At 40.8% G+C, this 16,712-nt stretch overlaps 2 protein-coding genes across 15 annotated transcripts in view; one reads left to right on the forward strand and one right to left on the reverse strand.

The window, feature by feature from the left end:
* TANC1 (tetratricopeptide repeat, ankyrin repeat and coiled-coil containing 1) overlaps nt 1–4,873 on the forward strand; it is a 95,998-nt gene extending 91,125 nt beyond the window's left edge. For all 5 annotated transcript variants that reach the window (XM_055812870.1, XM_055812871.1, XM_055812874.1 and 2 more), the window contains 2 exons: nt 1,326–1,426; nt 2,308–4,873. In XM_055812870.1, coding sequence (XP_055668845.1) covers nt 1,326–1,426; nt 2,308–3,673 — 1,467 coding nt within the window. In that variant the 3' untranslated portion in view covers nt 3,674–4,873. The remainder of the gene's footprint in view (nt 1–1,325; nt 1,427–2,307) is intronic.
* Nucleotides 4,874–5,058: 185 nt separating this feature from the next.
* The window catches only part of WDSUB1 (WD repeat, sterile alpha motif and U-box domain containing 1), a 32,067-nt gene continuing 20,413 nt past the window's right edge, over nt 5,059–16,712 (reverse strand). For 8 of the 10 annotated variants that reach the window (XM_055812878.1, XM_027785229.2, XM_027785225.2 and 5 more), the window contains 2 exons: nt 8,753–8,893; nt 5,059–5,493 (listed from right to left, as the gene is read on the reverse strand). In XM_055812878.1, the coding sequence (XP_055668853.1) occupies nt 5,330–5,493; nt 8,753–8,893 (305 nt within the window). In that variant the 3' untranslated portion in view covers nt 5,059–5,329. Of the gene's footprint in view, nt 5,494–7,644; nt 7,744–8,752; nt 8,894–11,662; nt 15,878–16,712 lie in introns of those variants that run through there. The other 2 variants (XR_001226710.3, XR_008748540.1) reach the window with 2 other exon arrangements.

Consider the following 16,712-nt stretch of genomic DNA (forward strand, 5'->3'; position numbering starts at 1 on the left):
GGGTCAGCTGCCCTGGCTGTGCCCCCTCCCAATTCCTTGTGCCCCTCCAGCCTTCTCACTAGCAAGGCCTGAGGAACTGAAAAGTCTCACATCAAAGCCAAAACACAGCACCATGCTAGTTCCTCAGAGGATAATTAATTCCATCCCAGCTGAAAGCAGGACACTAGTGAAAACCTGAATGACCATCACAGCAAAAACTTCTGAATTTTTTGAATATACCTTACACTGTTCCTTCTTTTCAAACAGTAACTTCTTAGTTCCTTAGTCATCCAAGTTGTTCTTGGCAGCAGCTCCAGTTTGAACAGTTTCTAAACATAGGTGTCCAGGACTTCACAGAGACACTTCACAAAGCCGCTGCTTTGCACAGCACTACTCATTCTTTCCTTTCTGTGCTAGAACTGCCTCTCCTGATGCCTGTCTAGATGAGACTGCCTTTTTCAGTTGCATCAAACAGCAGAAAGTGGCTGTGACCAAATAGAGAGAGTGTGTGTGCACATTTCTTATCATATCCCACTGATAAACTCTCATTTGCAGTTTGCTAATCCTGAAGTGTGTCACCTTACATCTAAGGCTCAAGTTCACCACATTACTCTGCACTTGCATGATGGTTTTTTTTTTTATTTCAGCGTCAGTACTTTCCAACCTCCTCATCATGCTGATACAATTCATTATCATGAACACCCTGTGCTGTGCATAGCTGTTATAAAAATTAAGACTTGCTTCTGCCTTCATCTTCCCCTAACAGTCTTTGCCTTCATTTCATTCTGGCTTTGTTAGTTCCAGTCTTTGGTTTAACCAACAATTTACGAAACTCTTACTCTGTGTTCTTGTTAAATAAAGACAAAATGCATTATGTTTAGTGGAATTCTTCTATAAAAATTTCACGTACCTTATCAAAGAAAGCTCTGGACTAGTCCAACCCGTTTCCTGATTTTTCATGTTTTCCTCTAAATTCCTAGGTCTTTAACAGGCCTTTGTCCAGAACACATTCTAAAGCCTTGCTATTTGAGGTGGTCATTTATCCTGTGAAACACCCAGTCTCTTCTAGCATATTTACATCTTTGGGTTGAAGAGAAACATATCTTACCGGTATTAACATTGTTTTTACGCTGCCTTGGAGTCAGTTTCCCTCAGAGATGTGAGACACGGTTGGCAAGATGACATCTGATCTCAGTCTGTCAGAAAATACCTGGTCTTGCTAACTGATAAAAGTTGACTTTCTATACCACAAAGCAATCTGCACTTTCAAAGGATTACCAGGAATAAAGAGCATGCAGCTTTCTTTATTGTCAATGTATAATGAGTACATCTGTTTAAACTGTTAGGACTTTGGTATGGCTGAAGAGTTTGCTACCAAGGCGCTGGACCTGAAACCCAAGTCTTATGAAGCCTATTATGCTAGAGCAAGAGCCAAGAGGAACAGCAGGTACTGCAGGATTCTGTGCATCTGCACAGATCTTTTTAACTTCTAACACTTCCAATAACTTTTTCCTCTAGTTGTATTTGGAATTTGCAAAGAAAAAGTAATTTTCCTTGTGCACTTCCCATCTGTATTAGGTCTCTGTATTGGTTAAAGCCAACCAAACCCAGAAAGCAATACTGAATACTCATTTAGGTAATTATTAGGCAATCGAGAAAGTAACCAATTGATATGAAGGAGGATTATGTTAAGTGTAGGAGTGAATGGGATTGCTACTCCGTGTGACTCAGTAGACTGTTGTCACCAGGGTGCCAGCAAACCCCAGCACTGTGTTATTTATTACCATGTTTGTTTATTATTTATTACTGGGTGCTTTCATAGGACACGAAATGTTGAATCATTAGCAGTACAGGATAAAAACCAAGGGGAGAGAGGAGGAACCATCTCTTCAAGCTGGAAAAATAATCAAACTAGAGTGGTATAGTTGAAGCATCGGGAGAAGTGCCATTTCAATTCACGGTATTTTTTCTGAGCAGAAGAGTAAATGGCCATGAAGCACTTGTCAGCAAGTTACCTGCTCTGAAGGTAACAGTGAAGAGCTTATGAGACAAAGCACCAGTTCCTAGCGTTACCAGCAGAGTTCTGCTGCCTTCCTGAAAATGCTGTTACGATACGAGGGAAAGGATTTAGGGCTGGGTCTGCGCTTGCCCTGTAGGAAAGAATTTCCTGGGTTGGAAAAGATCCAATTCTTATATTGTCACCTCCTGCAGCAGGAGATGACAGAGTATTTCTTTGAAAGTGGTGGAGGTGGATTAGTAGTACGCAATGCTGAGACTCAGCTTTCCCCAAGGTTCATCTAACATATACTTTTTTTTCTTCCTAAACAGAAAACTACTTGCTGCCCTTGCTGACTTACGTGAAGCCACGCAGCTGTGTCCCGGCAATCAAGAAATAAAACGTCTCCTGGCTCGAGTAGAAGAGGAATGCAGACAGCTTCAGAGAACGCAGCAACAGAAGCATCAGTCTCCACACCTACCACAGCAAATAAACAACTCTGATAATGAGGAGGAGGGCATTATACAAGGTGCGAATGACAATTTTAACCTTCAGGACAGGAAGGATGAACTGCTGCATGCTGATGAATCCATTTCCCCTCCACAAAGGCTGCAGTGTCCCTCAGCTGCTTCATCATACAGCAGGACCCTTCAGGAAGGTGTTCAGCAGAAAGCTAGATCTGTGTCCCCTCAAAGCAGAACTGGCAATAAATACCTGAGGGAGCCAGGCTTGATCATGCAGCCAACAAAGCAGGCACAGATTGTAAAAACTAATCAGCACCTGAGCTCCACCCAGCCTGGATCAAAACCGGGAAGCGGCCAATGTAATGCAAAGACCCAACCATCTTTTCAGCATCTTCCCCAAAGTCCCTTGCCAGTCCGGCACTCTAAAATTCAGCACCTGGATGGGACGAGCACACTGTCACCTGGAGGCGCTTCCACAGGTTCTGAACTGTACAGTGAGAAGTTCACGTCCAGCCAGTGTTCCCATTCACAGCACAATGAGAATCTCTCTTCGCACTCTTTTGCAAATAAGTCTAAAACCGCTGACAGGTCAGCAGCCCCTAGTCAAATGCATTTCAGTGAAGCCAGGCAGCAAACTCCTTCAACTGGTGGTGTCTCTTCTAGTTCTCCAGCCAGCAGCATGATTCTTGTCAGCTCGACCAGCAGCTTAGCTTCAGCCAGTAGTTTTTCAGATAGTATTAAGGGGCTTGGCCCCGATGTTCGACTCAAGGAGAGCAACGTTAATCAGGTGCAGGGGGCTGGGGCTGACTACAGACCCCGCAATACCCCATTTATGGGCATCATGGATAAGACTGCCAGGTTCCAGCAGCAGAGCACTCAATCCAGTCGCACTTGGCACTCTCAGGCACCGGATGGATTATCAACAAATGTTGCTTTGGGGGGCATCCAGCCCTCAAGTTTTGAGCAGCTCTCAGTCAAACACTACCAAACTAAAGTTGCCTCTACCAGTGCTGCCCCAGGAGACAGCAGCCAGAATGGTATGCAGGCTAAAGAGCACGAGGAGCTTAAGTGCCAAATATCTGCCCACTGTCAAGACAACAGGTCACCTAAACAGGCTTCCCATTTATATCCAGATGCTGTATCAAAACAGCAGTCTCACATCAGTAAGGAGGGCCACCTCAGCCACGTCACATCTACAAAACCAAAGCGATCATTCATTGAATCAAATGTATAAATACTATTTTGTATAGTTACAGGGTTGTGAAACTTGGCTCATAACATCGTAGGTTACTTCTATACAAAATACTGATCGGCTGGTCACTTGTGAGTTGGAGTAAGCAGTCAGGGTTGGCCTGTACTTACTGGGCTACAACCACTTTAAACTGTTCCTAACATTACAGGACAGTTACAGTAACTGGAGTAGTAGATTTATGTAGAAAGAGTCAATTAGGATCACCAGTGCACCAAACGAGGACCTCGAGCAGAGAAATCCTTCCCATTAATTCCCATTAATTCCCATTAGCTTTTACATAGGGCTTTAATCTTGGCTTTCAGTTATATCTCACTACTTACATGATAATTGTGCCTCTATAATGCTTAAGTGCTTCTCAAAACAGTGTTAAGAAAGGTATCTACTGCGTAATACTCAGATCTGTATATGTATGCAGTTTTTTTAACTCAAAGATCATATTTTATCACTTTTCTAGTGGGATCTAATTTGGGTTGCATGATGTACATTTAGGAAGCATAAATAATTTGTGTATGAGTAAACTATAAATGGCCATGTCCTGACATGTAAATATAACTATTTTTAGTAACTAGAAGAAATCAAGTAAAATAAACAGTGACATCTGCATGTGTATTGAAAGGCTTTGACCAGATTGGTTATTGCACTGAGGAACACAATATTACAGCATATTAACAATAATCGCACTTTATATAGTTTATCTAATCACCTTTGGGTGCTATCTTAAAGCAAAATGATTTATTGTTTTATTTGTGATATAGGTACAGCAATGAAATGTTTAGTGTTTTTATGGGAAACCCAAGAAATTGATGGAGCAAAGATGGCAGTCTGAGGAAAAGTGTATGTGCAGCTGCATGACAGGATGAAGTCGTTAAAGTTTTTTTGGAGAAAAGGTTTTATACTGGCAGAACAAACAGATGCAGTGACATGCCTATGAGTGCAATTACGTTGAAGTTGTCACCTTTACATAGTCACTTTCCACGTCTTCTTTGTATACAGTGTTTTATGTACATTGTAAACAACTGTACCCATTTTTACAAATTCTTGTTTGCATCATTATGCTTTAGCTTATTTATTGTTTACTGTTTCTTTCGTATTTTGTACAAGTCCTATATTAGTCTTGTCCTGTAGTTCTATTTTTGCACAGCTACTGTATTTTTCCCATACAAAATAAAGATTATTAATATACCTGTGGGATGAGATGCAGTCACTGATGGTTGCAGGAGAAACTCTCTCCCAACTTTGCCAACTATCTGTTCAGTAATAGGGAACACATTTTTGGTTTTTAAATTAGAAAAAATACGGATTATACAGTGCTATTTCTTACCTTCTGAAAGACCACCTTTGCAAAATCAAGGCTCAAAACTCATAAATGTAGTGAAAATTCTAAGAAAATTTTATTTGAGAAACTGAATCTGAATACTTCCATTTCTTAAATAGAAACACTGCAAAATAAAATTACCAGTAACTTAAAAGTTTTTCTGGGAGCTGCTAATAGAGAAGATTTTCTTTCTAACAAACATTTAAATGACAGCCACAGATTAGAACAGAAAAACATTTTTTTCTTTCCATTTCTCTCAGATAATTATTTCCTTTTGCTATATACAATTTCATTTCAAACAAACAACTTCAAAACTAGGTGGTTTAATTGTATTTCTGCTGAGTCTCCAGCCAGCGACTGATAGCCATTTTTAGTGTCCTGTTTGGTGTAAGCATAGGAGAGTGGAGAGGAAGATTTGTCATGGGACTAGATCGTCTTTGATTGCTGATCCAGTTTTCCATTGCTTCCTTTTCATAGGAGTAGCCATCTACAAAGAAACCATCATCAAAAGCTTGTGTTACAGATGCTCAGGCACTGCTACACTGTACAGATGTTTAGCTATTTCAATTTAAGAGGGATGTAAGGGAATCGGCTTTTCCAAACAGGAAAACTGAGAGACAGAAAAATTAAACAGTCTCTGAAAGCTGCACCATGAGCTCATACATACTTGTTTCAAATTGCATAGTTAAAAGTATTTAGTAAAACTTTATGCAGCAGTAAGATCAAAATTTGGTTCAACTTTTTAAATTATACTGTACTGGGGCAAACTACCTATTACAAGCTGTTTTTAGAAAGCACTGCAAATTTATCAGCTACAGCTGCATCAGCATATAAAGCAGCAGAGCATGAGAAGCTCTTGCAGCTGTGAGTGACGCTCCCCCAGCGAGCAGAGGCAGGGCAGCAGGCGCAGGGTGGCAACACAAGGCACACACAGACGCAGCTCTCTCCAGAGAAGGCTGTACTGGTGCACTGAGATGTTGCCACTCCAGCAGTTTCGGTTGGCTTGGACTGGCAACAGGGGCAGCAGGTGAAGCAGCCCCTGCCTGCCTGCAGGACTGTGCCTGGTGGGAGCATGGCATTAAGCCGTCTCAGTGCCAGAGCTTGTGACCAAGGTAAGGGAGCAGTGAACAGGGCCAGGGCAGCCTTCCTGCGTCCTTCCCGGTGGTTAAAAAATGACGTGCCGTGCAGATCAAGTTCATTACAAAGCTGTAAAAAGGAACTGCGGTGTTTAGGTAAGACCCACTAAAACAGCAAGGTGAGGAGCCACGAAACTGCACTGACAGTCAGCGCTTGCAACAGCAGCGCTCGCTGGGGTCCTGGAAGGGTCCTGTAAAGAAAATCAGCCCATTCTCATCACTGCCCGCAACTGCAGTTTGTTATGTTTACTTTGAAATTAAAGGCACCATACCAGACACTGTTGAGCCCCACCAAGCATTTATGAGTAATAATTGTCCCAATACTTACAGAAATGTATCACAAGGTTTGTATTTGCTAGCTAAGGACAATGGAAGAGGAAAGATAAAGGGTACTGAAACATCACTGTGCCTGAAACAAAGTTTGTAATAAAAAACCCCCAGTATGTCAGTTAGTTTAAAAAAAAAAAAAAAAGGTGGAAGTGGGAACTCCCTGCCAAAAAATCCAAAAATTAAAAGACAAAAAACCAAATCTGTGTTTTATCAAAAATGCATAAATGGCATTTAGGGGTTAAAGTTACTGCATGCCTTTGGTTAATAAAACTTAATCACAATTTAAACAAAGATTTCCATTTAGCTGCATCTTGAGTAACTTTGTAAAAATAATCTTCACTTCAGGAATCATTTACAGAAAAAAGAAGACAATGAAAGCTGACCAGGAATATAAACAGTTTAGCCTACTTTCATGCTCCTATCTCTGACTATAAAGCACCAAAATACATTCTGCACTTGTTAAGTAAGACTTTTTTTTCCATTTGAATGATGCATAATGTGAAGTAAAAGCTGACTAACACTAACAGCGAGCACACCTGAAGCTTGCCCCTGTGCAACGCTAAGCACCCAGCTGGGCAGCCAAGCTGGCATGCACAACACCCACGACACCTGTCTGCTGTCACGACTTCAGCTCTTCCAGCCAGTACCAAAGCAAGCTGTTACTCTACGAGCAGAAACAGAGGAATAAACCACATCTTCCCCCCATCCCCGACCCCCCGGCCAAGCCAACTCTTGCCACAAACACCCAGGAACAGCTCTGTGGTACAAACCCGTAGCCCCCACGCCCCTAACACAGGGCTATGCTCCATCTCCTTCCCCTTTACTGAACATGAGCCACTTAATGTGGGGAAAAAAATATCGTAATTAGGCTGGTCTCTTGATTAAAAGAGAAGAAATGCACAGTTTGGCATCCCACCTTCTATTTTTGTTTAAATTCTACATAGCACAGAGGCATGAAAGTTTTACTTAACTCTTACCTAGCTTACCGAACTAAACAAACTAGCCAGCTCAATTTGCTTAGTTACTTTCTAATCTCAGAAATACTTAAATTCCTCCAATTTGAATCTGCAAAATCACACTACAGGAACTGGGCAGTAAAGAAGCTAGCTAGTGAATATAGACATTTCCAAACACAAAACTACTTTCCTTCACCTGTCTTGCCACAAACCAACCTTTCTCCTGTTGCAAAGGCTGACATTTCTGCTATTATTCATCAGCTTCTGCAGAAATAAAGCAAGGTCAGGAGCTCCCTGATGTGCCCACCCTGTGTTCTGAAAAGCAGAGGAATCCCATGGTTCACAACAGCAGTGCAATACATGAACACTGAATGGCACACAGGCAATATTTATTAGATAGTAAATACTATAACTGATCACATACACCATGAACATTTTATTTAAAAAAATGAACAGTTTATCTTAAAAATGCCTGTTTGTTTTTGTAAAATACATGTGAATAGTGACTAGCGGTAATTTTCAGCTTTCAACAAAACTATCCTGCTCTAAAACTATGTATCCTTATTTCAAAATTATATTTTAAAAAAAGGATATGCAAGGCTGTCTTTCCTACTACTACTGTTCAGAAGCTCAAGCACTGTTATGTGCAGCACTTACCGCTCCAAGAGTTAACAAATGTTTTCGTATTTTGAACATCTGAATTCTTGAAAACCTGGCCCGATACCTCAAAACTGTATGAAGCTAGTCACTGTTTACAGAGCGTAAAAAAAAATACACTGGTCTTTTGACCATCACATGCCCTGCCTCTCTGCCCCCAAGATTAGAAGTACAAAACACTAGTTCTTCATAAAATGTTTTAACTACATGAAACATCTTCTGCTCTTTGCATATCTCAGTTCCAAGGTCTTGCTGAATTTGAATGAATTGCATTCTGTACTAACTTTTAAGTGCCACACACATGGTGTGCTAAGAGTAGTAATGAGCCTGGGTTTTGGTTCCTCCCCACCCCCAACTCCATTTTGCACTTAACAAGACAAGTCTGTAAATAGGCTTGTAATTATATTTACAAAGGCACATAAACAAAGGAACATTAAAAATAAAAAACTACACAGACTCATCAGCAGAGATGACACCAAGTGAATTCCTTGAAACAGTATTTTTCTCTGTATCAAAGTTGTAATCTGGAAAATTTACCATTTTACATTTACCATAGTTCTATTCTGTTGGCACAGCCATTTAGAATGAGGTATGCCCATTTCTGGGTTCCCACACCTACCTTTACCCTTCAGAGATGAATTTCAGTCAATGTCATTTAAAGACATACCTGCAGCGATGACAGGGTCCTTCATAAGCTCTCTTGTTATAGGACATAAGAACTCATCAGGGATATCAACAGAAGCAGAGATCATTTTCATCCTAAGTTCTTCAATTTTCTGGAGGACTTTACTGCGCAGGCCTAGAGACTCTGAAAAGTTATTCACACATGAGGCAGACAACACATACAGGGCAAAAAGGTCTTACAATAATTAGCAGTTGTGTTACAGGAGATACAGGAGACACCGCTCCATCTCACCACCCCCACCCAATACAGAAAAATGTGCAGACACCCCCGGCCACCACAACAGACAGCTCAACTACAGGTCACTCCTGCCGGCTAACAACAGCTTTGTGGGGTAATGAAAACAAACTACAACAAATGCAAGTGCAAGGCAGCTACCAAGACATGGCCACCCGGCAGAACAGCATTCTAGGCAATGCTGACAATCACACACTGCTGCATGTGCAAAGGTACCTGTAGATAAAAGTGAGATAGTGGAAGATGGCAGTACTTCTCCCTTGAAACCAGAATACGTAAATAACAGTACGAAGGTGTAAGAGTGCGCAACTGCCATCATCACCTCCAAACAGAAGACTACCCGCCACTGAAGCACCTGAGTGAGGACTCATCACCCTTGGACCAGGTCTGCCCTGTGGTTTAGCACAAGGTCACATTTATGAAACCATCATGGACATAAAGTGCTAAATTTGTCACAGATCAGTAGGGAAGCATTCAGATGTTGCTCAGTCTCCCCAAAAGTCTAATTCCAAAAAGGCTAAGCACACTTAACACAAGAACTCTGTTGTTGGTGTAGCATTACACATTACAAGATGGTAAGAATGTGGTATTTACTCCACTTCCAACCCTCTGTGCAACAGCTCAGTGGTCCAGCACTGCCCCTAGGCACCTGGTAGTCTGGATTCCAGTGTGACTTAAGCTGTGCGCCATCAAGTCCACTCTCCTCACCTCTCAAGTATATGCAGCAACTGGTCTTCTAGCAGACCATTACACCAAGCAGGACAGCAAAATTCACTGACACTGCAGCAGGATCAGGAGACTCCATTAAGATGAAGTTCTGAGCCCTGTTCCTCACACTCGTTGCATTGCAGAATTGGAGAAAAACCACATGAAGTAGAACCATTTGCTCAAGTATAAGCTTACTAGCATGTATTTCATCTACCTTTAAGCCATGTCTGCACAACACACATACAATTACACTCACACAGAGGTTCTGAGACTTTGCATCCAGGCTTTGTCAGGTCTTGTGACTCTGTTACTGGAGATCCAGAACCACATTCCTACTCCTTGAATTCAGGCCATCATTAACATATACATTCACCTTCACTGTAAGCGGTAACAAGGAGTGCCACTTTACAAAATGGAAGCAGGCAGCACCAAGAATTAAACCACATGCCAGTTACATGGGTTCCGTTCATTAGTTACAGTTTGATTGACCCGTTTTTCAAAATGGTAAAAAGGAGGACCCTGGGAACTATCGACCGGTTGGCCTCACCTCTGTGACTGGTAAGAACATGGAACAGATACTTATGTAAGCTATGTCAAGGCATATGGGTAACAGGGAGGTGATCAGAGACTGCCAAGATGGATTCACAAAGGGCAAATCATGCCTGACTAATCTGGAGGCCTTCTACGACTGTGCTGGTGGATAAGGGGAGAACTACTGATGTCATCTACCTGGACTTCTGCAAGGCCTTTAACAAAGTACCACACAAAATCCTTGTCTCTGAATTAGAGATGGTTTTGATGGGTGGACTGTTAGAAGGATAAGGAGTTGGCTGGCTGGCCTTGTCCAAAGAGTTGCAGTCAATGGCTCAATGTCCAAATGGAAACCAGTAATGAGTGGTGCCCCTCAACGGTGTGTACTTCAACCAATACTATTTAGTATCTCCATCAGTGACACAGGCAGTGGCATTGAGTATACCCTCAGCAAGTCTGCAGATGACACCAAGCTGAGTACTGCAGTTGACTTGTTCAAGGGAAGGGATGCCATCCAGAGGGACCTTGACAGGCTTGAGAAGTGGACCAGCTCGTGAAGTTCAAAAAGAACATGTGCAAGGCCCTGCACCTGGGTCAGGGCAATCCCCAGTACCAGTACAGAATGGGGAACGAATGGACTAAGTAAGATCAGCCCTGCAAAGGAGGACACGGGAATACTGAGTAGATGAAAAAGTAGCTATGAGCCAGCAGCATGTGCCTGCACCCCAGAAATGCAGCCATATTCTGGGCTGCATCAAAATAATTTTTTCTTTTCAGGTGCTGCTGCATCAGGGCCAGCAGGTTGAGGGAGGAGATTCTGCCCCTCTGCTCAGCTCCCCCGGAGCCCTACATCCAGCTCTGGGGTCCCCGGTACAAGGAAGACACGGACCTGTCGGAGCGGGTCCAGAGGAGGCCATGGAGACGCTCAGAAGGCTGGAGCCCCTCTGCTGTAGAGACAGGCTGAGAGAGCTGGGCTTGTTCAGCCTGGGGAGGAGAAGGCTGTGGGGGAGACCTGACCGGGGCCTTTCTACTTATAAAGGAGGATCATAAGAAAGATGGAGAAACCTTTTACCGGGGCCTGCAGTGACAGGGCAAGGGGCAGTGGATATAAACGGGAAGAAGTTAAGTTTCAATTGGACATGGGGAAGAACTTTTTACTATGACGGGTTTGCCCAGAGCAGCTGTGGGTGCCCCATCCCCGGCAGTGCTCAAGGCCAGGCTGGATGGGGCTGGGAGCATCCTGGGCTGCAGGGGGGAATGAGATGGTCTTTAAGGCCCCTTCCAACCTAAACCAGCCTATGATTCTATGGTTCTATGATAGCATGTGTGCAAAATTACCTTCCCCTTTTTTCCCCCAGATCATCTGACAATCTCCTGAGGAAGCTAACTTCTGCCACAGTAAGTATCACACCCATTCACCCGTTAGCTGTGTCTTTCTCCCACATTACCATGCCAGGATGACTGTTCAGCTTCCAACTATGCCAGATTAAAAAAATTAGAAAAGATAAAAATGTTACCCTGCCAGAGGAACCCTGAAAAAGCTCATCAACAAATCTTAGAATGGCTTTTTAATATTAATCTTAGAAAAGCGCTTTTAAAATACTGACATAACTTTGAAAGCTTAAAACATATAAATTGATATAAACATTGTTTTAAGTAATACAAGCCACAAAATAGCAAGATGCAAAATAAAAGGAGGTGGCACACTGTAAAGAACTAATTTCAAGCCACCAATACAGTAATTTCTCTAAATGCCTGATGTGTTACAAAACACACAATTCATGCAGTGACTATCTGTTTGCAGGGATTAAAAAAAGTAATTACAGAGTAAAAAACCTCAGTACCACTAACATTACAGGGACTGACTGCTTTGTCCTTCCAGTCATGCTAAATATAAGGATATACCATTCCTGTAAAAGTATAATTAATTTTATTTCCCTTAACCTTCACATTAGCTTTTGTCACACAAGGTCATTGACATCTCTTTATTACAACACCCTACACCTGTCATATAGTATTGCTGTCCTGTGGCTTCCAAAAGTATTGCTGTCTTATAGCTTACAAAGGGAAGACTGAAGAATGCCTAACTTGTGTTTTTTAAAAGAGTAACATCCTCCTAATCTAAAAATAAAACTACAAACACAGCTATGGCTATGCCATGCTTCCTTGTTTTATTTCAGCCTGTTCAGTCCAGAAGCGCTCAAGACAATAAAGTGAAAACCCATCAACAGTAACTTTGCAGTCTTCAAACAATGCATCAACAACAATAAGGTGTGTTTGTACACTGGGCCTGCAAATTACACTTCATTGTTATATGCTCCTGTCTCATGAACAATAGGGTCTTAGACTTGCAACACCTCAATACTCAGGCGATGCTTCTGTAAGGAACCTGTATCAAAATGGAAATCACTTATTTTTACAGTTACATTGTTCACTGGCATTCCTCTCCGCAGACACATGCGTAGCATTTACAATGAGGTGCACTCTGCTTCACCCAAGACCAATAAAACTGTATAATTTATTTTACTCCCAACTGTCCTTTCTTAAATAGTAACCTCACTGTGGACAATCTCCTTGGCAAGATTATGATAAACCCTGAAAAACCTGGGTAAGACATTCTGAAGCCCTTGTGATACACACAGACCTCCACCTTTCGTTCAAGGTTTCAGAAACAGAGCTCCTTTATTACTGTGGAGATGATGTTCCCACTGTATCTCACCACGGTGGCAGCACCGCTACCACTAAACTGATTGCAGAAGATGTTCATTCAGTTCTCTTCTATCCACTCTAGAAAGCAACTATCTAGTAAGACTATCTCGATGGATTACCCACCTCACTGTATTTTTTTAAAATGTCTGGCACAGAATTAGGTATTACAACATAGCACAAATATTGCTAACAAATTTGGATTCATGGTACACTTACAAATTATATTGAGATTAATGTATAGGAACCTAAGTCTTTTATAAATTCTCATCAAGTTTGACTATAGTTTGTGAGATGTGTTTTATGAATACCTCTGCCAAAAACATTGTTCACAATCCAGTTTAATGCTTGCTTCCATCCACCGAAGGTGGGGACACACAAGTTATATTCATTCCCACACACTGTGCAGAATCCATTTATACTTCTCATTCACAAGAAACAAAATGAACTACCTAGTGGCATGACTACCTGCAAAGCAGCCTAAGACATCAGTGCTTCAATTATGCTATTTAAAGTGCTGTATTGAATTACTTACATTTATAGTTTCACTATCAAGCAAGACAGCCGAAGCAGAAAGCAGTGAAAGCACAACGCACTCAGTCCATGTAAATAAAAATAATGAATATTTTGATTCGGGGGCGGACCAGCAGAATAGCTGTATACAAGAGGAAAAAATGCATGCAACTTCTGACTAAAGCTGAACATCATCTTATATGTTGGGGCAGGGGAAAATGACATTTCAGAAGAATTTTTTTCAAAAAACATGATGAAAATGCCCAGTAGCATAGTCATCATTGCCTTTTATACTGACATACAGCTCCAGTCTAACATACACTTAGTGCTGACAGTTGGTATTTTTAAACTTGATGGTGCACAAATATATTATCACAAATGTTCTCAAATCATATATAGTAATGTACTATTGCAAGTGAAGGTGAGCTGGTTCTTGGCACAAAACAAAATCCCCTGAAAAAAAATTAAAATCCAATGGTGGGAATGACTAGGGAAAGAGGGGCCTGTTATTGTGAGCATTAACCATCTTTGGTTTTAGTAAAGAGTGAATCCATTCATTTTGGTTCAATCAAATATAACCAATCTCTTTTGCATAAAAAAAGACCTGTGGAGCCTAAGTGTTGATATTTTGTCCGAGTCTATGAAAACTGCATTAGTTTTGTTTGTTGAGTTTTTTTAAAGAAAGAATACTCTGATCTGATATTTGCGAGTCTTGCAAGCTCTTCTCTCCACAGCGCACATGTTGCCGTATAAACTTTTTCATGTTCATGTATAGCATCACAAATACTATAACACATTATTAATATATTAACACATGATTAACACATAACCCCCCCATGAAAGTATCCTAAAACCTATTTGAGTACTTACTATTACCCTTTTACTGAGACTATACAACAGCTGTGAATCTGAAAAAAGAGAGAAACCTGTGCCTGAGACAGCTGCCATTCTTTCCAACTTAAGTGTGAGAAGAGGAGAAAAGAAATCTGATAATGAGAAAAGTAATTTTATAGTTCTATAAATGGTCACAATACAATTTTAACTTGTCACGATTGAAAATGCATCCTGGATATCAGTAACCTTCATCTTGCAGCAGCACAAAACATTCATCTTTTTAAAAACGCTTTTATGTCAAAAAACCTGTGTCACATTTTTTTTCTTCCCATCTAGCAGTGGTGTATACTAGTTCCTACTCTGGTTAATTCTCTATCCTCAATACTAAAATAAAAAGCTGACCCAGCAGTCTTCCAACCGACTGCCCCACCCCACCTGCAGACTGCCAAGCAGACCAGCCCCAACACACCAGTGCTTCCAGCTTCGCTGTACAGTTAACCAGCTGCCTCAAACGATGTGTGCAAAGGGATGAAAATCAGTCATAAAAGATTAACCTACATTTCCTTAATAAGGATTATGTAACAACATATGTAAAGATAAAGACAACCTCAGAACTGAAATACAGTACTGAAATACAATAAAAGTTCATGCTGATTCTTAGGAACAGTTTGCACGGCCAATTTTGTAAAAATCTGTAAGATCAGTTTGTAAGATCAAGAAAAATTAAGAATATATCCGACAGAAAGAAACGTAAAGAAGAAACCAAATAATTCTGTAGTTACAACTGGATTTTGAGGGCATCTTCTACAACCTTTATCACATGGGCAATTTCCCCTAAATTCACCTCATCCAGATTAAAGATTATTGCATCCAGTCTACACCTCAATTAACTACCTCCTGATTAAATCTCATCAGGGATTAAAGAATTATCTGTGATAGATCATTTTTTGAAAACCAGTCATAAAAGAACACTTAAAATAAGATTTTGTTGATATAGGCAAAGCACTTGCCATTTGCTGTTATATCTGTACTGAGCAATTCTCCCAAAGTTTACTCCTACTTCAGCGTAAATAGTCACGATTGATTCAAATTCTGCTCCACAATGTTGCTTCCGAGCGCATTCTAATGCTCAGAGTTTCTTGATAAAGATGTGAAACAGGAAAGAACTTGCTTGTACTTTTTGTATGTACTTAGAATGAAACCTTAAAAACAAAAAAGGAAGACAAAAACCCCCACATCTTTGAAGTATATTGCTTATGGAAAAGACGACAAACAGCCTGATCAGGGACTTCAAAATTCAGTTTGTGCTTATTATCCCTGTTTCACGTTCTAAGGACACCCTGCAGTAAGGAAAGGGTTGAACTGTCTTTAAGATAATCTGTTCTCTTTACATACCAAACCTAAATCAGGACAGAGTCACATGAAAAGCCTTCTCAATGTGCTGCAGAAGAAGGGAAAGTATCTGGAATACTTCCAACTTCTTTACAATTTGTGGTAGTACAGCACAAAACACTTTCGATGGCACTAACCTCTAAACTGAAGGTGTCGTTTTCAGAGCTAGTCTCGCCTCCTGCCCACCCTCTGCAAACAAACAGGAGTCAAGATTCACCTTACATTAGCACATTCAATTAGCTTGATAAGAAAAACATTAGGAAGGCATAGAACAATGTGCCCTCACCTTCTATTCTGAATTGGAAGAGGATGCGTATTCTTTTTTTTTCTGACTCAACTGCATCACAGAATTGCAATGAATGTGCCATTGTGTCTGTTAAGAACGAGAAATCCCAAACTTTGCTGAATGTACACAAGCTTTTCAGCCAGAACATATATAATGGTCACTTCACTTTTGCTCAACATCTTACAGAGTTTAATACAGTGTTATTTATGACAATTAGGTTGGAAAGAGACTAGTTCCATTGCATGGTAATGAAGCATTCTTTCAAAAAGCTGTCAAAAACAATCAAAGAAGCTAATGAAATGTTATGTGAACCACTCGCTAATCACTTTCTCTTAGATAAAATGCCTTCCAAGTGAGGATACACTGTTTTTAAAATGCAAACCAGAGCTAAAGCAAAGACTAAGAAGGACAAGAAATAAGCAGCTAATAAAAAATGATAGAAGAAAAAGCTTCTGTCCCATCAACCATCAAGCAAAAGGGTCTAAAAAACCTCCCTTTGCAAAGACTGTAAAAAACCTCAAGAGTTCTTTGGCAGGAAATTAAGGAACCAGTAAATGCCGCATTTCTAGTGCAAAGAGAACAGGTTATCAAGGAGAGAAAGTGTGCTCATTCATGTCTTTTTATAGACTCTTAAAACTTAGTTAAACTGGAATTTTAGTAACACCGAAAACTCTTTAAGTTTTAGGCAGATAGTATTTTCCTATTTTGTAAATGCTTGAGCCCGTGCCAGGTAGAAAA

This window comes from Falco peregrinus, chromosome 8 (assembly GCF_023634155.1).
Source record: "Falco peregrinus isolate bFalPer1 chromosome 8, bFalPer1.pri, whole genome shotgun sequence".
NCBI classification, from domain to species: Eukaryota; Metazoa; Chordata; class Aves; order Falconiformes; family Falconidae; genus Falco; species Falco peregrinus.